This window comes from Salvelinus namaycush, chromosome 25 (genome assembly GCF_016432855.1).
Source record: "Salvelinus namaycush isolate Seneca chromosome 25, SaNama_1.0, whole genome shotgun sequence".
Taxonomy (NCBI): domain Eukaryota; kingdom Metazoa; phylum Chordata; class Actinopteri; order Salmoniformes; family Salmonidae; genus Salvelinus; species Salvelinus namaycush.
This window is the reverse complement of record NC_052331.1, coordinates 5,954,176-5,976,004: the sequence shown is the minus strand read 5'-3', so window position 1 is coordinate 5,976,004 and position 21,829 is coordinate 5,954,176. Positions and strand designations below refer to the sequence as shown.

The following is a 21,829-nucleotide window of genomic DNA, read 5'->3' as shown; positions in this document are numbered from 1 at the left end:
AAACATTTCCCACAATACTGTGACTGTTGATGCATTAAGTCAGGCTTTTTAATTGAAAAACTATGTGTTAATAGTAACTGAAAACAGGAGAGACATCTGACTACATACTTCTACAGAGCTGCATATATTGTCACTGACAATCTGCCTGCCTGATGCTCCTCAACAATAAATGGCAGCATGTGTGTAAAGTAGAATGCCTTCAAACTCAGGACAGCCTCTGCTGGCCCATGGGGTTGCAGTTGGGGTGTGCCCTCCACCACCTTCACATCACAGGTTGTCCCATTGAAGACATCATCCAGAGAACCACAGCCATTCCCCTTGACAGGACACTTGATCTCCAACAGTTCCTTGGAGTTCAGCACTCCGTCACTTCTCATCTGTCCAGGCTATGTCAGTTAACCCATTGGACACTGCATTCTGCACCTGTGATATAATGTTTGTTAGAAAAAAAGACATTCAGAGAGAATCCCATTATTAACAATTGTGTGACTGAGGACTATGTGTGTCACGCCCTGACCTTAGAGATCCTTTTTATGTCTCTATTTTGGTTGGTCAGGGCGTGAGTTTGGGTGGGCATTCTATGTCTGGTGTTCTATGTTGTCCTTGTTTTGTATTTCTATGTGTTTGGCCTGGTATGGTTCCCAATCAGAGGCAGCTGACAATCGTTGTCTCTGATTGAGAACCATACTTAGGTAGCCTGTTCCCACCTGTGTTTGTGGGTAGTTATTTTCTGTTTGTTCAGTGTTCAGTTGTTTAATTAAAATAATGAACACTTACCACGCTGCACCTTGGTCCTCTTCTCCATCTCCCAACGACGTTCGTTACAGAACTACCCACCACCAAAGGACCAAGCAGCGTGGAAGGATGGACTCCTGGACATGGGAGGAAATATTGGACAGCAAGGGACCCTGGGCACAGTCGGGGGAGTATCGCCATCCGAAAAAGGAGCTGGAGGCAGCTGGAGCAGAGCGGCGACACTACGAGGAATTGGCTCGAGGTAACGGGCACGAGAGGCTGCCCCAAATTTTTTGGGGCCGGCACATGGGGAGATTGGCGGACTCAGGTAGGAGACCTGAGCCAACTCCCCGTGCTTACCGTGGCGAGAGAGTGACTGGGCAGGCACCGTGTTATGCTGTGAAGCGCACGGTGTCCCCAGTGCGCACGCATAGCCCGGTGCGCTACATCGCAGATCCTCTAATCGGCCGGGCTAGAGTGGGCATCGAGCCAGGAGGGATGATGCCGGCTCAGCGCATCTGGTCCCCAGTGCGTCTCCTCGGCCCGGGGTATACTGCACCAGCCCTACGCACGGTGTCCCCGGTTCGCCAGCACAGCCCAGTGCGGCCTGTTCCAACTCCCCGCACTTGCCGGGCTACAGGGGGGATCCAGCCAGGACGAGTTGTGCTAGCTCTGTGCTCGGGACCGCCAGTGCGCCTCCACGGTCCAGTGTATCCGGTGCCTCGGCCAAGGACAAGGCCTCCTGCATTTCTCCCCAGCCTGGTGAGTCCTGTGCCTGTGCTAAGCTCTCACCCTCCTGCATGTCTCCCCAGCCTGGTGAGTTCTGTGCCTTCTCCCAGAGCCAGGCCTCCTGTGTGTCTCTCCATTCCAGTGATGATCCAAGGCAAGAAGCCTCCAGTGATGATCCATGGCACGAAGCCTCCAGTGATGATCCATGGCAAAAAGCCTCCAGTGATGATCCATGGCACAAAGCCTCCAGTGATGATCCAGGGCACGAAGCCTCCAGTGATGATCCATGGCACGAAGCCTCCAGTGATGATCCATGGCACGAAGCCTCCAGTGATGATCCATGGCAAGAAGCCTCCAGTGATGATCCATGGCACGAAGCCTCCTGTGATGATTCATGGCACGAAGCCTCCTGTGATGATCCATGGCACGAAGCCTCCAGTGTTGATCCATGGCACGAAGCCTCCAGTGTTGATCCATGGCACGAAGCCTCCAGTGATGATCCATGGCACGAAGCCTCCAGTGATGATCCATGGCAAGAAGCCTCCAGTAATGATCCTTGGCACGAAGCCTCCAGTGATGATCCATGGCAAGAAGCCTCCAGTGGTGATCCATGGCACGAAGCCTCTAGTGATGTTCCATGGCACGAAGCTTCCAGTGAGGATCCATGGCACAAAACCTCCAGTGAGGAGTTATGGCACGAGGCCTCCAACGAAGGACATCAGTCCGGAGCCTCCAGCAACGCCTTCTAGTCTGGAACCTCCAGCGACGCCCTCCAGTCCGGTGCAGCCAGAGTCTCCCTCCTGTCCGGAGCAGCCAGAGTCTCCCTCCTGTCCGGAGCAGCCAGAGTCTCCCTCCTGTCCGGAGCAGCCAGAGTCTCCCTCCTGTCCGGAGCAGCCAGAGTCTCCCTCCTGTCCGGAGCAGCCAGAGTCTCCCTCCTGTCCGGAGCAGCCAGAGTCTCCCTCCTGTCCGGAGCAGCCAGAGTCTCCCTCCAGTCCTCTTCTCCTTCTCCCGACGACGTTCGTTACAATGTGATCAACTTAATCCAAACACATGTTAGTTTCATCATAAACTTACCTTGCTAGTGTTCCCAATGAGATGAGACCACTTATACTTACCATGCTTTAGGCATTACCCCCAACCACAAGGATATTTTACAAACCTTATTCACCCAGAAAAACAATAACACTAAAGAAATACATGTGACGCTGACATGTCTAAATTAATGTTATACCCTACTCACCTGGATAAACCTCACCTGGATAAACCTACCTTGGTTCACCAACATGAGATTTGACAGGATACTTACAGAAATACATGTGATGCTGACATGTCTAAATTAATGTTATACCCTACTCACCTGGATAAACCTCACCTGGATAAACCTACCTTGGTTCACCAACATGAGATTTGACAGGATACTTACAGAAATACATGTGATGCTGACATGTCTAAATTAATGTTATACCCTACTCACCTGGATAAACCTCACCTGGATTAACCTATCTTGCTTCACCAACATGAGATTTGACAGGATGCTTACAGATTCCCCACATTAATGCAGAAGTTCAGTTGATCCACAAATACATGTTAACTTAACCAATAAATCTTGACATTTTCAAGTCAGCCATCTCTACAGATCCATTGTTGGATACAAGTACCCAAGCAGAGTGGTAAGAGCTGCTTGATTGGCTGGGCTGAACATCGGCCTTAAAAAATACCAATCCTTTTCCCTCCTCCTGGTGAAGAAGAACTCGGCCCACCTTAACACTGTGGAGGTAGTGATAAGACTCTGTACTCTTGTAATTTTTTATAGTGGAACCATCCACTCCCAAGGAGAGCATGAAGTAATTAAAAATGTCCCCATACGTCCTCCACCCAATTATTACTCATGGACGGATGGGGTACGGTGATACCATCCGACCTCCGAAGAGCCATTTGTGTGTGTTCCCAAATGTCAGTCATGTTTTGTTTTTGCTTATTTTTAAGATGTGTTAATGATGCGTCTTTTTTAAATTATTAGCTGGCTACCGCTCTGAGGTAATTCGCTAGCGTTGACAGAAGTTGTGAAAGGGAAACACAATCGCGTTCGAATGGAACTGGGTCGAGTGGGCCGGGCTAGATAAGGCGAATAGATACAAATGTAAAAGTCAGATAAGGAAACACAGATACAGTGAGCAGAGAAGTGTGTTGACAGTGAAACCATTATCAACTGCCAGTAAATGTCAACCTGTTTCATCAAGATTTCCGAAGGCAGTAATGGACACGTGTTTGAGCTGATTCTGCATGGTCTTCAGATTGCAGGTCTGCATAAGACAAAAGTTACAGTAAGAAGTGGCTACTGCTACTGCTCAATATCAGCTGTTGTAGGCAGCTTATCTGAATGGAGGAGACAGCATTCATAAGCTTGATCATTGTCACTGGTGTAAATTGATAATTTCATTCTTTCAAGTATCAAATAATTTTCTTCATAACAATGCTTTACCTCAGGTAGCCTATAGGTCCTTTATCACTTTGTTTATCATTTAGGTTACTTTGAGCCATCATAACTTAGCCTGTGCATGGATATACAATTAAACCCCAACAAAATTATTTGTTTGTGTACATGTTTCAACACTTGTTACCAGCAGCAAGAGTCAAGGGGATGTGTTGGGCAAGGAAGGGTCTGGACGAGGCAGTAATCAATGAGATACAGTTTGACAGTGTCTTTGAACCACATAATTCTCCTCTATCCCTTCCTCCCGCTGTCCGCTTTAATCTCTTCCTCTCCCTTTCTCTCCACTCCTGTCTTCTCCTCTTCACCTTTCCTCTCTATCCTTAGACTACAGCCACCCAGGTCACCTGACGTTAGTATGTGGGGTTCGGTAGTTGGTGATGCATTCGTAGTAGGCATAGTGGGCTATGCCCTTAACATCTCCTTGGGAAAAATCTTCGGCCAAAAACACGGCTACAACGTGGACAGCAACCAGGTGGGACATGCACGTACACACACACACACACACACACACACACACACACACACACACACACACACACACACTGGCATGCAGGCAGACCAACAGAGACACGTGCTTGGGGTTGTTTTGCTCTGAAGGAGTGAGACAGGAAGGGAACACACAGTGTCTGTACCAGCTTACAGCTCTGGTCCTGAATGTTTAATGGCCGACACGCTCTGCTCAGTCAAGTATAAAGGAGAAGTACACCAGGAGCAGTGAAAAAAATTCTGAATATACCACTGAATAAGCACTAGGACTTATTTACTGGGGGTGGCCACAAGTAAATAAACCCCAATTTAATTGAGCCTCTCCATTCTTTTAATCTTCCCCCTCTCTTTCAAACTCTCTCTTTTTCTCTCTCACTCTCTTGGTCTTCTTTCTCTCTTTCTAGGAGATGGTGGCTCTTGGTCTCTGTAACATAGTGGGAGGATGCTTTCAATGCCACGCTATTGCTGCTTCTCCGTCCCGTACCCTCCTCCAAGATAGCACTGGGGGCAAGACACAGGTAACACACACAGACATACACTCATGCATGCACATACACGCATCTACACTTGCTAATATTTACGCAAACACTAACTGATGTGTGTGTTTGTACATGTTGTCAGGTTGTGGGGCTGATTTCTTCAGTACTTGTGCTGATCTTCATTCTGCAACTGGGGACACTGTTTGAGGAGCTACCCAAGGTATCTATCTCTCCATCACCTCCACGCCAGCCAAACACAGACAACACTGATCTGATGAGTGTTTGTGTGTCTCCTAGGCTGTCCTGGCCTGTATAGTGCTTGTGAACCTGAAAGGCCTTTTTATGCAGTTTAAAGACATTCCTGCACTCTGGAAGAGCAATAAGGTCGAACTGGTGAGAACTTTTATTTTGTATTTATTTTACCTTTATTTAACCAGACAAGTCAGTTAAGATCAACATCTTATTTACAATGACGGCTTACCCTGGTGACGCTGAGCCAACTGAGTGCAGCCCTATGGACTCCCAATCCCAGCCGGATGTGATTCAGCCTGGATTCCTACCAGGGACTGTAGTGACGCCTCTTGCACTGAAATGCAGTGCCTTAGACCGCCGCGCTACTCGGTAGTCCGAGGGGCGAGTTACACATTTATACACTTCATAGTTATATCCTAAAACATGCATCCTAACTTGAGATTAACTTATATGACTCAAATGGGGTTTGGGAAACCCTGATTCCTGGGTATTCCCCATATTGATTACCTGTGTCTCTGCTGTCCCCTAGCTGGTGTGGTTGGTAACTCTGGTGTGTACTATCTTGCTGAACCTGGACCTCGGCCTAGGTGCATCCATCGGCTTCTCTATGCTCACTGTCATCTTCAGAACACAACTGTGAGTCTGAATGTATTTTATTTGTATTTATTAAGGATCCCCATTAGCTGCCTCGGCAGCAGCTACTCTTCCAGGGGTCCAGCAAAAGGAAGGCAGATTATACAATTTTAAAAAGTGTGTTTGTGTGTATGAGTGTGTGTGCATGAGCACACATATTTGTGTTTGTTTGTTTTCTTATGAGAGAGAGTAAGAGAGATTAACCTCTAACACCTCCCAAACCCGGATCCGGGAGCACCCCCATCAGTAGAAAAGCTACTAGCATAGCCTAGCATAGCGTCACAAGTAAATACTAGCATCTAAATATCATTAAATCACAAGTCCAAGACACCAGATGAAAGATACACATCTTGTGAATCCAGCCATCATTTCTGATTTTTAAAATGTTTTACAGGGAAGACACAATATGTAAATCTATTAGCTAACCACGTTAGCAAAAGACACCACTTTTTTTACTCCACCAGTTTTTTACTCCATCAGTAGCTATCACAAATTCGACCAAATAAAGATATAAATAGCCACTAACCAAGAAACAAATTCATCAGATGACAGTCTGATAACATATTTATTGTATAGCATATGTTTTGTTAGAAAAATGTGCATATTTCAGGTATAAATCATAGTTTACCATTGCAGCCACCATCACAACTCGACTAGAATAACTACAGAGAGCAACGTGTATTACCTAATTACTCATCATAAAACATTTCTTAAAAATACACAGCGTACAGCAATTGAAAGACACAGATCTTGTGAATCCAGACAATATTTCAGATTTTCTAAGTGTTTTACAGCGAAAACACAATATAGCGTTATATTAGCATACCACAATAGCAAACATCACAACCGCATTGATTCAAGCCAAACATAGCGATTACGTATAAACCACCAAAAGATATTAATTTTTTCACTAACCTTCTCAGAATTCTTCAGATGACAGTCCTATAACATCATATTACACAATGCATATAGAGTTTGTTCGAAAATGTGCATATTTAGCGGCACAAATCGTGGTTATACAATGAGAAAAGTAGCAAAGCTGCCCAGAAAATGGCAGGAGAAATCTTTGAAGAGGCACCTATTCTAATCAGTAACTATTCCAAAACTTGACTAAAAAATACAGGTTGGACAGCAATTGAAAGACAAATTAGTTCTTAATGCAATCGCTGGGTTACATTTTTAAAATTAACGTTACTTCAAGCATACAGCGTGCGCTAAAGCGAGACCGCACCATAATTCATGGCGGAATTATTATCTGACATTTGTCAACATAAGTACGAATTAACAGCATAAAGACTGCTTACTATTAGCTGAGCTTCCATCAGAATCTTGGGCAAGGTGTCCTTTCTCCAGAACAATCGTCTTTGGGTTGAAAGATGTCCTCTTGTCCGGTCGAAATAGCCGCTAATGTTAGCCACCAACTGGAGTGGTGTCCAACTCGTGAAAGCGCATGGCAAAGAAATCCCAGAAAATCGCAATAAACTGCTATAAACTGCTAAGTCGGTTTAAATTAACTACCTTATGATGTCTTTAACACCTATAACGAATAAAAACATGACCGGAGATATAGAACTACTAAAACGAAAGCGTTTGCAGGACGCCATTGTGATGTCTTCATGCGTCAAGCGCACCGTTGAAAAGGACGGTACTTCCCTTCCACGGTCTATATATAGGGCCCAGATTGCGCAATCCACTCCATTCAAATTCTCCCCGCTTACTGACATCTAGAGGAAGACGTATGCAGTGCATGTAGCCCGATGGCTTACATGGGGACTTATAAACTGGCCTCAGAACAGGGACCTCGATTTCTGAAATCTCACTCCCTGACAGGAAATGTGCTGCAGAATGAGTTCTGTTTCACTCAGAGAAATAATTCAAACGGTTTTAGAAACTAGAGAGTGTTTTCTATCCAATAGTAATAATAATATGCATATTGTACGAGCAAGAATTGAGTACGAGGCAGTTTAATTTGGGAACTCATTTTAACAAAGTCGAAATGGCGCCCCCATAGGCTCAAGAAGTTAATCCTTCTAAAACAGTGGCATTCAAACTTTTTCAGAGGGGGCCCCATTTTTTTAAGATTTAAATTTTTACATCAACAAATAACCTTCATTACATTTTAATCTCTTACCGAAAAGAAACCAGTAAATATCTTTCTCAAAAATGTTATATATTGTCCCATACAAAAATGTTATATATTGTCCCATACAAAAATGTTATATATTGTCCCATACATAAATGTTATATATTGTCCCATACAATTTTTTTATATATTGTCCCATACATAAATGTTATATATTGTCCCATACATAAATGTTATATATTGTCCCATACATAAATGTTATATATTGTCCAATACATAAATGTTATATATTGTCCCATACAAAAATCTGTACTCGTATTATTATAATTTTTGGGGCAACCCTACTGGTCGTGACTCTTTCTTCCTCTTTCTTCATAAAGTAGATAACATCCGTTCTCTCTCTCTCGCGCTCTCTCTCTCCCAGGCCGCGGTACTCTATCCTGGGGCATGTTCCTGGGACTGAGCTCTACCTGGATACAGACACATATGAGGAGGTGAGACGGAGGAGTTTACAGTTTTCTTTGTATCGATTTAGTGCAATTTTCACAAGTATTCGGTACATTTTCACAACTTTTAGTACAAAACTCAAAACAGATCATCAAAAAGGTAGTTGTTTCAAAAACTCTAAGTACATTTTCAACTGACCAACTACAACACAAAATCATACAGTCCCTTTTTCACCAAACTTAATCAGTGGTTCATCTAGAAATACATGTCTCACATTGCAACACATATTCATATTAAGTATTTGCCTTTTACAATGCAATGCAGAGTTCACACTGCTTAACTAAAATTGTGTTGGCCAATACAGTAATATATGCCAATTACGCAGCAGACACTTTCAATTTTTTTATATTTTTTTTATTATTATTATTTTTTTTTCTCCCCAATTTCATGGTATCCAATTGTTAGTAGTTACTGTCTTGTCTCTTCGCTACAACTCCCGCACGGATTCAGGAGAGGCGAAGGTTGAGAGCCATGCATCCTCCGAAACACAACGCAACCAAGCCACACTGCTTCTTAACACAGCGCGTATTCAACCCGGAATCAGCCGCACCAATGTGTCGGAGGAAACACCGTACACCTAGCGACCTGGACAGCGTGCACTGCGCCCGGCCCGCCACAGGAGTCGCTAGTGCGCGATGAGACAAGGATATCCCTGCCGGCCAAACCCTCCCTAAACCCGGACGACGCTAGGCCAATTGTGCACCGCCCCATGGGCCTCCCTGCCGGCTGCGACAGAACCTGGGCTCGAACCCAGAGTCTCTGGTTGCGCAGCTAACACTGCGATGCAGTGCCTTAGGCCACTGCGCCATCCGGGAGGCCCGTTGCAGACACTTTCATCCAAAGTGACAACATTTTTGGTTTGTGACCACAGTTGGAATCGAACCCAGAGCTCTGGTGTTGCTAGTGCCATGCTCTTACAAACTGGGCCATGTACAGGACTACTACAATACATAAGTACAATACATTACTGTAAAATACAATACATCATTACAATACAGGTGAAAGATTTATGATTGCCATCCCCATGAGCGTACCACCTCATTGATGATGCATGCAACGATTTCAGTGGTTGTGTGGTGAACAAACAAGATTAATGCACAATGAAAGGTTTTGAATGCAAGACTGTCCATGTTACAAGTGTTACCAGTTTGGAGCTTTGTACTAAGAGTTTTGGAAACTCATCACATACTTTTGAAAATACGACCAAAGCAAGTGGGTTATTCAACAGTGGGTTTTAAAACAGTTTTTATATGACCATCTATTGAAGTCCCCTGTTTGTGTGTTGGTTTGTCCCACAGGCAAAAGAGATACCAGGTATTACCATCTTCCGTTCCTCCACCACAATGTACTATACCAACGCTCAGCTATACCTGGATGCACTGCAGGAGAAGGTAGTGTGATTTTTTATGACCGGTATAAGCCCACACCATTCCAACACAGAAAATCTGCTTTTTAACATATTTAAAACAATTCTAAAGGAAAATGATTTCACTCATATTGTAATTAATTATAGGTCAAATCTCATTGAAATCTGTAAACACTGGGCAGTTGCTTTAAATACACACATCAGTAGTCACATGATTAGTACAATTGCCCAATTGGAAACTTGCTTTACTATAAGGGCAATATTGGTCACACCTTTTTTACAGTTGTTATTACTCCGAAACACAACCGCACTGCTTCTTAACACAGCGCGCATCCATCCCGGAAACCAGCTGCACCAATGTGTCGGAGGAAACACCGTACACCTAGCGACCTGGTCAGCGTGTACTGCACCAGGGCCGCCACAGGAGTCGCTAGTGCGGCCAAACCCTCCCTAACCCGGACGAAGCTAGGCCAATTGTGCACCGCCCCCATGGGCCTCCAGGTCGCAGCCGGCTGCGACAGAGCCTGGGACTCCCATTCCCAGCCGGATGTGATTCAGCCTGGATTCCTACCAGGGACTGTAGGAAATGTCCTTGTTTTTGAACTGTACCAGGGACTGTCGTTTCAATCCACAATGGAACCCTTCAACTGAAGAACCATATCTCAGTTTTGGATCATTTTGGTGACATGGTGTAGTTGTTTAGTCGATATGAATCATCCAGGGTCTTGATATTACACACAGACTATAAGCAAGTAGCCTAGTGGTTAAGAACGTTAGGCGAGTGACCAAAGGTTTGCTGGTTTGAATCCGCTATCCAACTAGGTGAACAATCTGAAGATGTGCTCATGAGCATGGAACCCTAATTGCTTCTGTAAGTCACTCTGGATAAGAATGCCTGCTAAATGAGTTAAATGCACAATACATTAATGTCAGTTGAGAACTCTGAACATTCCAGAAAATAATAAGATCAGCACTCATCTGAAAAGAAAAATGCACATAGGGTTTTTTGGATGAAGTGTTCTACTAGGAATATTCATAGTTGATTACAATGCAAAGACTGTCAGTGAACTTGAAACAACGGCATGCCATATTAGGCTGGCTTCACTTGCTCGTGGGAAGTCGTAAGTCTGACGTGGATGTGTTCAAGTGCTTCTGAACTCTGAACAATTCTTCAACCAATAAGATTTTAGATAGCTTGATAAGCTTGCTAACATTGCTAATAATTAAGTTAGCTAGCTTGCTTAACATTTACAATATGGTCAGACTAGCTTTATTATTCATATTGATAAGGAATTTGTTGTCATCTTTTGGTTGAAAGAGTAAAAGGTCAGTGGTGAAACGTCACAACTCGGCAACTCGGGTAACAACATTTTCTCAGAGTTTCCCACTTGTTATTCTGACTTGCATTAGGGGTCATTCAAGTGAAATTTCCCACTGGGAACTAGTAGCTTCCGATAACTCCGATAGCATGTGGACACGGCATTAGGTCATGAAACATGTTGATTGGCCAGTGAGTGGCCATGCCCTCGTCACACCTACAATCTTTTTATTCATCAAAACCCAGTCCTTTTGTGCCACTTCCACCTCACGCTCATAAATCCCTCTGTGAAAATAGCACAAATATTTCTGACACCCCTGTGGTTGAAAATGTGTTATTAGCAATTGTGGGTGGGTGCGGGTGAACAAACAGCTCACCCACGCATCACTAGTGTTTGTGTGTCATTCTCTCAATAGCCCTCTTTCTCTGAATTGCTTTCTCTCTCCTTCACTCTCTTTATCTCAAGCGCACCGTTTCATTTTCTTACACAGAGTGGAATTGATGTTGGGAAGCTGCTGATGAAAAAGAAGAAAAGAGACACTGAAGAAAAGAGGAAAGTCAAGAAAGAAAAAAATGAAGCCAGAAAGGAGGCAAAAAAACAGGTATAATACACACACGTCCAACACACATACGCTACCGTTCAAAAGTTTGGGGTCACTTAGAAATGTCCTTGTTTTTGAAAGAAAAGCACATTTTTGGTCCATTTAAAAAACATCAAATTGATCAGAAATACAGTGTAGACATTGTTATTGTTGTAAATGACTATTGTAGCTGGATTTATAATGGAATATCTACATAGGCGTACAGAGGCCCATTATCAGCAACCATCACTCCTGTGATCCAATGGCACGTTGTGTTAGCTAATCCAATTTATTATTTTAAAAGGCTAATTGATCATTAGAAAACCCCTTTGTAATTCTGTTAGCACAGCTGAAAACTGTTGTGCTGATTAAAGAAACAATAAAACTGGCCTTCTTTAGACTAGTTGAATATCTGGATTATCAGCATTTGTGAGTTAGATTACAGTCTCAAAATGGCTAGAAACAAAGACCTATCTTCTGAAACTCGTCAGTCTATTCTTGTTCTGAGAAATTAAGGCTATTCCATGCGATAAATTGCCAAGAAACTGAAGATCTCATACTACACTGTGTACTACTCCCTTATTTGTTTACTCATTTGCACCCCAGTATCTCTACTTGCACATTCATCTTCTGCACATCTAACACTCCAGTGTTTAATTGCTAAATTGTAATTACTTCGCCACTACAGCCTATTTATTGCATTACCTCCCTAATCTTAACTCATTTGCACACACTGTATAAAGATTTTTTTCTATTGTGTTATTGACTGTATGTTTGTTTATTCCACGTGTAACTCTGTGTTGTTGTTTGTGTTGCACTGCTTGCTTTATCTTGGCCAGGTTGCAGTTGTAAATGAGAACTTGTTCTCAACTGGCCGACCTGGTTAAATAAAGGTGGGATAAATAAATAAATAAAAATGTAATGAAGCTGCCAGTTGAGGACTTGTTTCTCAAACTAGACACTCTAATGTACTTGTCCTCTTGCTCAGTTGTGCATTCTGTGTATTCTGGTTAGGGCCAGTTTGTGCTGTTCTGTGAAGGGAGTAGTACACAGCGTCGTACAAGATCTTCAGTTTCTTGGCAATTTCTCACATGGAACAGCCTTCATTTCTCAGAACAAGAATAGACTGACGAGTTTCAGAAGATAGGTCTTTGTTTCTGGCCATTTTGAGCCTGTAATCAAACCCACAAATGCTGACGGTCCAGATACTCAATTAGTCTAAAGGCCAGTTTTATTGCTTCTTTAATCAGGACAACAGTTTTCAGCTGTGCTAACATAATTACAAAAGGGTTTTCTAATGATCAGTTAGCCTTTTAAAATGATACACTTGGATTAGCTAACACAACGTGCCATTGGAACACAGGAGTGATGGTTGCTGATAATGGGCCTCTGTACGCCTATGTAGATATTCCATAAAAAATCTGCCGTTTCCAGCTACAATAGTTATTTACAACATTAACAATGTCCACACTGTATTTCTTATCAATTTGATGTTATTTTAATGGACAAAAAATGTGCTTTTCTTTCAAAAACAAGGACATTTCTAAATGACCCCAAACTTTTGAACGGTAGTGTAGGTCTAACAAACACACACAAAAAAGTACACTGTTAGTGACCTTGTTTCTCTTCCCTTCCCAGAATGATGTGAATGGATACCTACCCAACAGAACATTCCATCCAGAGGACAAGGGGGATGTAGAGAAAGGTTCCCCAGACCTGAAATTGAACCAGACGGCCATTGCCCTAGTTGACCGACCCATCAACGGGCAGGTGTGTAGTGTGATGTACTACAGTATAGTGAGGCATTTAAGCAAATCAATTGTGTAGATGTATGTACCCTGAAAAGATTCAGATATGGAGCCACCCCAGATTTGGCCCCTGGGGGTGTGGCAGACATTTTTCTAAATGGCAGCATATGGCAACAGTATTTTAAACAGATTGTTTTGAGATAAACACACCAAATCTGGCACAGAGGTAGATTTATGTAGCTTGAAAATATTTACATCTGGAGCCACCACACATTTGGCACCTGGGGGTCGTGGCATCTTACACAATGGCCGCTGTTGGTAATACAATGTTACAGTACCGAAGGCCTTTTTTTAGATACACTTACAGAAGGTGCCATATAGGTAGATTCCTAGGGGCATGCAGGTGGGGCAACCCAGCTATATTGTATATAAAGAGTTCTACATTATTATTATTATGAGATGAATTCTATGGAGGCTGTGCTTTGTCTGTGTGTATATGTATGAATATTTGTGTTTTTTGTTGTTTCATCTTTGACATTTGTTTCTGAACCTTTCCTTTGGGAAATTATAAAAAAGGTGGGAAGGAAATAGTGTTGGGGAGAGTTAAATTATTGACAGGCTGGCTGTGCAATCTCGCTGTTCTACTGGTCACTCTTGTGGCGGTCGATGGGCTTGTCGGCCCGGGTGGCTTGGGCTGGTGGCAAGAGTCTTGGACCCTCCTATTTCTGACCAGTGTCATATGGTTGGACCCATTCTGGTATGTGTGTGCATGGGGGTGTGTGTGGGGGTGTGTGTGAGTCTGCTTGTCCGCAAGCATAAACATGGACTGAGTATGCTCGAGGGTAATGTGGCTCCCTGTATCTTTGTGGCAGCCGTCTTACAAAATGCATTAGACCCCAATTAGGCTAGATGTTATACTGTATGTTATAGTGAAGAGACCCTTGTGTGCATCTCCTAACATTTTTGTAACATGCCTGACATTGGTTGATATACAGCATTGGTTGATGTGCAGCATACACTTGAATACAGGGATTTAGGTCAGGTCCAAGGCCTGAGTTTATTTTGCTTATTAGCCACTAGTAAATTAGCTGGTTAGTGTCATGGCTTTGATGCTGTACTCATCTCTTTCTATTCTGTGTATGGCTCCACTGACCCAGTCATTATTTTTTGAATGATGATTTTAGAGGTCCCTGAGGGTGCATGAAATACACCTTTACCTGATGCTGTCTCAAATCAACAGTTACCAGCTAAATCCATGTCAGACTAAACTCTGTTATAGACTTTAATTTCTTTCAATTGCAGTCCATTATAATCAGCTGGAATTAGAAAAACTGGATGAAATTCAAATATTTTGCTCGGCAGGCACATTTCTGACTGAAACATAACCTGAGATAATAGTTCACTATTCCACCTCATTGGCTAGGATATTTTCCAAAGTAGCTTTAGTGGCCATTTGTTAAATTCTCATGTGGTAGGACGTGAACCCCGGTCTCCCGCTCCGGGACCAAACGTCTTAACCAGTAATCCAAAATATTATTCTGTGTTTGGCTGAGGGTGGTTTTAACTCACTTCCACTGCATTCATCTCAGAAAATGTATTTATTCTACAATTTGGCCTACTGTAATATACTATGTTACTGTTACAATTTTTGGTTTTCAGGTGATCCAGGGCAGGAATTATAGGCCAAAAGTATATCAATCAAAGAAGTATAGGCAATAACTTTTTGTAGATTAAAGTTTTGTAAAGTAGTGGTACAGTCTGCAACCTTTTAGTAAAATGTCTGTCACGGTCCAGGGGCCAAATCTATGATGGGACTATATCTAAATCTTTTCAGGATACATGCATCTTCCTCTGTGCCAAATTTGGTGTGTTTATCTAACATTGTTTTACTGACAGTGGCCTTTTTGTAAGATGGCCGCCACAGCCCCCAGGGTCCAATCAATTAATCAATCAATCAAATGTATTTATAGAGCCCTTCTTACATCAGCCGATGTCACAAAGTGCTATACAGAAACCCAGCATAAAACCCCAAACAGCAAGCAATGCAGGTGTAGAAGCACGGTGGCTAGGAAAAACTCCCTAGAAAGGCCAAAACCTAGGAAGAAACCTAGAGAGGAACCAGGCTATGAGGGGTGGCCAGTCCTCTTCTGGCTGTGCCGGGTGGAGATTATAACAGAACATGGCCAAGATGTTCAAATGTTCATAGATGACCAGCAGGATCAAACAATAATAATCACAGAGGGTGCAAAAGGTCAGCACCTCAGGAGTAAATGTCAGTTGGCTTTTCATAGCCGATCATTCAGAGTATCTCTACCGCTTTTGCTGTCTCTAGAGTTGAAAACAGCAGGTCTGGGACAAGGTAACACGTCCAGTGAACAGGCCAGGGTTCCATAGCCGCAGGCAGAACAGTTGAAACTGGAACAGTAGCACAACGAAGTGGACTGGGGACAGCAAGGAGCCATCGGGCCAGGTAGTCCTGAGGCATGGTCCTAGGGCTCAGGTCCTCCGAGAGAAAGAAAGAAAGAGAGAAAAAGAAAGAGAGAGAATTAGTGAGAGCATAGTTAAATTCACACAGGAGACCGGATAAGACAGGAGAAATACTCCAGATTTAACAGACTGACCCTTGCCCCCGACACAAACTATTGCAGCATAAATACTGGAGGCTGAGACAGGAGGTGTCGGGAGACACTGTGGCCCAGTCCGACGATACCCCCAGACAGGGCCAAACAAACAGGATATAACCCCACCCACTTTGCCAAAGCACAGCCCCCACACCACTGGAGGGATGTCTTCAACCACCAACTTACTACCCTGTGACAAGACCGAGTATATCACGAAGATATACTCACGAAGATCTCCCCCACAGCACAAACCCAAGAAGGGGGCGCCAACCCAGACAGGAAGATCACTTCAGTGACTCAACCCACTCAAGTGACGGACCCCTCCTTGGGACGGCATGGAAGAGCACCAGTAAGCCAGTGATTCAGTCCCTGTAATAGGGTTAGAGGCAGAGAATCCCAGTGGAGAGAGGGAAACCGGCCAAGCAGAGACAGCAAGGACGGTTCGTTGCTACAGTGCCTTTCCGTTCACCTGCACACTCCTGGGGCAAACTACACTAAATCATAAGACCTACTGAAGAAATTAGTCTTAAATAAAGACTAAAAGGTCGAGACCGAGTCTGCTTCTCTCACATGGATAGGCAGACACTTCCATAAAAATGCCCTGCCTCCAGCTGTTCGCTTAGAAATTCTCGGGACAGTTAGGAGGCCTGCGTCTTGTGACCGTAGCGTACGTGTAGGTATGTACAGCAGGACCAAATCGTAAAGGTAGGTAGGAGCAAGCCCATTTATTGCTTTGTAGGTTAGCAGTAAAACCTTGAAATCAGCCCTAGCCTTAACATGAAGCCAGTGTAGAGATGCTAGCACTGGGGTAGTATGATACAATTTTTAGGTTCTAGTCTAGATTCTTGCTGCCGTTTAAGCACTAACTGAGGTTTATTTAGTGCTTTATCTGGGTAGCCGGAAAGTGGAGCATTGCAGTAGTCTAACCTATAAGTGACAAATGCATGGATTCATTTTCCTGCATCAATTTTGGACAGAAAGTTTCAGATTTTTGCAATGTTACGTAGTCCAAATCTGTGGTGGCTCCATATCTAAATGTTTTCATGCTAGATAAATCTGTGTGTGTTTCTCAAAATAGACCTTCTGAATTGTAAAATAGTGTTATCGTATACGGCTATTTTAAAAAATTGCTGCCACGTTCCCCCATGGGCCAAATCTAGGATGGCTCCATATCGAAATCTTTCAGTTTACATAAATCTACCGCTGTGCTAAATTTAGTGCTTCAGTACAACCTCCAGGTGCACCTAGGCTAGCCCATAATGCTTTTGAAATGTGTATTTTATCAGAGCAGAGTAAAGATTGAAACTCTGTCTCTGTCAATCTAAGGTGAACTGGGCCTTTGAGCAGCAAGGTAACGGGTTCGACCAGGACTCTAAAACTGGTATTCATGGCGATGATCACATAACACAGACGTCCAGTACCGGAGAAGAAGGAGAGATGGGGAGGACCTCCGTCAACAACACACACACCATCATCCTGGACCTATCCACAACCAACTTTGCTGACACGGCCACTGTGAAGACACTGAAAAACGTAAGAGTGTCTGTTTTTGAACAATGGTGATGAAGGAGTGGGGTTTGAGTGCAAAGGGGATAGAGAGGAGACAAGGAAAGTGAGAGGGAGAGAGAGAAAGAGAGGTTAGGTTAACAGATGTTTTCAGAAATGTGTTATTATTAGTTTAGTCTCTTATTAGTCTCTTATGTAACATTGTTTGCAGTCGCTCTCCTGTGTGGCCTTGAGCTCAAAACAAACAAAGGTCTTGTGTTCTGTGAGTTGGCAGGCCTAAATTATATTTTTATGTACCCTACATAAAAGAGGCACAGATAGAAAGAGGAGGTGGAAATGAAGAGGGATGGAAGAGAAAAACAAGATAAATCAAACTGTGTAACAAACGGTGTAACAAAAACAGTCCCTGAGAGAAACATGGACTTCTTTTTGACCTTCTCTGTCTCTCACTTTCTTTTTTTGCAGATATTCCTAAACTACAGAAAGATCGACATTGACATTTTTTTAACTGGATGCCAAGGTGAGTATGTGTCAGTGGAGGCTCCTCAGAGGGGGAAGGGGAGGACCATCCTGTTCAGTGAAATTCTGAAAAAGAAAAATAGTCAAACATAAAAGTTAGCCTTTTTAGATAAAACTACACTAAATATATTCACGTCACCAAATAATTTTTTAAACCACACTGTTTTATAATGAAGGTCTACAGTATAGTCAACAACACTCTGTAGGGTAACACCGTAGTTTCCGTCCTCCTCTGTATACATTGACTTCAATACAAAACCTAGGAGGCATGTGGTCCACACCCCTTTCCATAGACGTACACAGTAATTATGACAACTTCCGGAGGACATCCTCCATCAGAGTTCTTGCAGTATGAACTGACATGTTGTCCAGAGAATGAATGTAGTGCTGAAAGCATAAGCTACAGCTAGCTAGCAGTGCATAAAATGTGGTGAGTAGTTGACTCAAAGAGCGAGAAAGACAATAGTTGTACAGTTTTGAACAAATTAATTAATTAACAAGTGAAGGAGAAGCGAGAAAGAGATATTTCGATTTTTTTTAAAAATTACTTTCACTTTCACTTACTTAGCTAGCGAATGCAGCTTGCTAGTTTAGTCTACTCAAATACCCGGCTCACTCAAACAGAAAGGGATGCTATGTTAGCTAGCTGGCTATGGCTATCCAACACTGAAACTCTTCCAAGTCAAGGTAAGCTTTTGGTTTTATAATTTTTTTGCCACCAGTGCCCACCGGTGTAACTGCTCAACTGCTTGCTTCTGACTGTACACTGTACTGCATGATTGTAGTGGGTTTACTAACGCATTAGATCTAGTAGCTATGTTGACTATGACGTTAATATGGTGACAACAATGTACGCTGTGTGTTAGCTTTTATTATATTAAGGTTTGGCTTGGAAAGGTTTCTTCGCCTGGTCACAGACAGCTGATGTGTTGTTACTGAAGTCCACAAGCGAAGGGAAAAGGTGAGAGGAGGAAAGCGCGTAGATGCGAGAAGGAATTACACAATGATCAAAGCGACCATGCTGTATGCATGTGGCTGATATGAAAGTCAAACATGTTTGCTTTTGATCAGGGGTTGTATTCATTCCACCGATTCTGTTGAGAAAAAAATCTTAAACGGAAGCAAACTGAGCACAACAGAAACATTTATTTAAATTTGAATTTGTCCAATAGAAACTATCATTTACAACTGTTGGACTAATGATTACACACTAGATCAGCTAGATGCAGGCAAGAGTGTGCAAGGCGGTACTGAATGTGTCAATGTCTGTCACCTTGTTTACGAAAATGTATCTCAACCTTTGCTCCTACGTTGTAAATGTTAATTCATATGCTAGGTTGTATCAACCTCATGATGGGTATAGGAAACATTTGAGTATCATGTAGTAACCTAAACCTATTAATGTTACGTTGAGCTGGGTGAATGGAATATGAATGACAGTCATCCAATATGCTGTAATAGAAATACTGTAAGGCCATGCTCATAAAAAAAGAATCATCATCGCTCTTCTTAAACGGCACCGACCGCCACTGGTATGTGTGGTAATTCAGACTCGTCGCTCTGGCCTTAGCTTGTGTTGTCTGTGTGTGTGTTTGTGGTTCACGTGTGTATTGTCTAACCTGGTTTGTCTTTCCTCCAGTCTGTGTGGTGGAGCAGTTATCGAGTGCAGGCTTCTTCTCTGAGTCCATCCCTAAGAGCTGTGTGTTCACTACGATCCACGACGCGGTGCTACACAGCCTCCGACTGCATGGGGCGTCAGACGTACCCATCATCTACGAGTATGCTCTGGTGAGTGGAGCAGACTTTATGAGCTACTTTCTTGTTATTATTTCTTAGGAATGGATTAATTCATATAGTCACAGAATCATATCTTATGTTCCTTCTGACACTTCTGATATCTCCTCTTCTATTAGGACTTGACCTGCACTACCAAGATGTAACCAACAGGGGTCACGTTGTTCCTCTTCCACTCCACCTCCCTTCCACTCCACCTTTCTCCTTCTCCTCCTCGTCACTCCGCCTTCCGCTGCCTGGCTTCCCATTGGTTCGTTGAGCCTTCATTTTTGTGAATTAAGAATGAGCATGCTGGCAAATGTCCAGGCAGCATATATCCGTTATTCCTCAGTCCAGTCAATTGCTATTTACCTTGGTATGCTGTCGATATACTGGTGCGAGCAACATTCTTGAGTGTCCATTTCCAGTCTTTCCACAGTTTCTCTGCCACCTTTTTATTTATTCTATGATGGAGTGATAAGCAGCTGTTGTGTATTTATATATATATATACAGTGGGGAGAACAAGTATTTGATACACTGCCGATTTTGCAGGTTTTCCTACTTACAAAGCATGTAGAGGTCTGTAATTTTTATCATAGGTACACTGTGAGAGACGGAATCTAAAACAAAAATCCTGAAAATCACATTGTATGATTTTTAAGTAATTAATTAGCATTTTATTGCATGACATAAGTATTTGATACATCAGAAAAGCAGAACTTAATATTTGGTACAGAAACCTTTGTTTGCAATTACAGAGATCATACGTTTCCTGTAGTTCTTGACCAGGTTTGCACACACTGCAGCAGGGATTTTGGCCCACTCCTCCATACAGACCTTTTCTAGATCCTTCAGGTTTCGGGGCTGTCGCTGGGCAATACGGACTTTCAGCTCCCTCCAAAGATTTTCTATTGGGGTCAGGTCTGGAGACTGGCTAGGCCACTCCAGGACCTTGAGATGCTTCTTACGGAGCCACTCCTTAGTTGCCCTGGCTGTGTGTTTCGGGTCGTTGTCATGCTGGAAGACCCAGCCACGACCCATCTTCAATGCTCTTACTGGGGGAAGGAGGTTGTTGGCCAAGATCTCGCGATACATGGCCCCATCCATCCTCCCCTCAATACGGTGCAGTCGTCCTGTCCCCTTTGCAGAAAAGCATCCCCAAAGAATGATGTTTCCACCTCCATGCTTCATGGTTGGGATGGTGTTCTTGGGGTTGTACTCATCCTTCTTCTTCCTCCAAACACGGCGAGTGGAGTTTAGACCAAAAAGCTCTATTTTTGTCTCATCAGACCACATGACCTTCTCCCATTCCTCCTCTGGATCATCCAGATGGTCATTGGCAAACTTCAGACGGGCCTGGACATGCGCTGGCTTGAGCAGGGGGACCTTGCGTGCGCTGCAGGATTTTAATCCATGACGGCGTAGTGTGTTACTAATGGTTTTCTTTGAGACTGTGGTCCCAGCTCTCTTCAGGTCATTGACCAGGTCCTGCCGTGTAGTTCTGGGCTGATCCCTCACCTTCCTCATGATCATCGATGCCCCACGAGGTGAAATCTTGCATGTAGCCCCAGACCGAGGGTGATTGACCGTCATCTTGAACTTCTTCCATTTTCTAATAATTGCGCCAACAGTTGATGCCTTCTCACCATGCTGCTTGCCTATTGTCCTGTTGCCCATCCCAGCCTTGTGCAGGTCTACAATTTTATCCCTGATGTCCTTACACAGCTCTCTGGTCTTGGCCATTGTGGAGAGGTTGGAGTCTGTTTGATTGAGTATGTGGACAGGTGTCTTTTATACAGGTAACGAGTTCAAACAGGTGCAGTTAATACAGGTAATGAGTGGAGAACAGGAGGGCTTCTTAAAGAAAAACTAACAGGTCTGTGAGAGCCGGAATTCTTACTGGCTGGTAGGTGATCAAATACTTATGTCATGCAATAAAATGCAATTTTTTTTTTTTTTAAATCATACAATGTGATTTTCTTGATTTTTGTTTTAGAT

General features: G+C 43.3%; 1 protein-coding gene across 1 annotated transcript in view; it reads left to right on the top strand.

Moving 5' to 3' along the window:
* LOC120020560 (solute carrier family 26 member 6-like) overlaps window positions 1-20,312 on the top strand; it is a 41,425-nt gene extending 21,113 nt beyond the window's left edge. Inside the window, exons 7-19 of the mRNA XM_038964265.1 lie at window positions 4,283-4,430; window positions 4,849-4,962; window positions 5,066-5,143; window positions 5,221-5,316; window positions 5,705-5,811; window positions 8,316-8,385; window positions 9,697-9,789; window positions 11,574-11,684; window positions 13,302-13,433; window positions 17,359-17,565; window positions 18,004-18,058; window positions 19,697-19,845; window positions 19,971-20,312. Coding sequence (XP_038820193.1) covers window positions 4,283-4,430; window positions 4,849-4,962; window positions 5,066-5,143; window positions 5,221-5,316; window positions 5,705-5,811; window positions 8,316-8,385; window positions 9,697-9,789; window positions 11,574-11,684; window positions 13,302-13,433; window positions 17,359-17,565; window positions 18,004-18,058; window positions 19,697-19,845; window positions 19,971-19,997 — 1,387 coding nt within the window. The 3' untranslated portion in view covers window positions 19,998-20,312. The remainder of the gene's footprint in view (window positions 1-4,282; window positions 4,431-4,848; window positions 4,963-5,065; window positions 5,144-5,220; window positions 5,317-5,704; window positions 5,812-8,315; window positions 8,386-9,696; window positions 9,790-11,573; window positions 11,685-13,301; window positions 13,434-17,358; window positions 17,566-18,003; window positions 18,059-19,696; window positions 19,846-19,970) is intronic.
* Window positions 20,313-21,829: the final 1,517 nt, after the last annotated feature.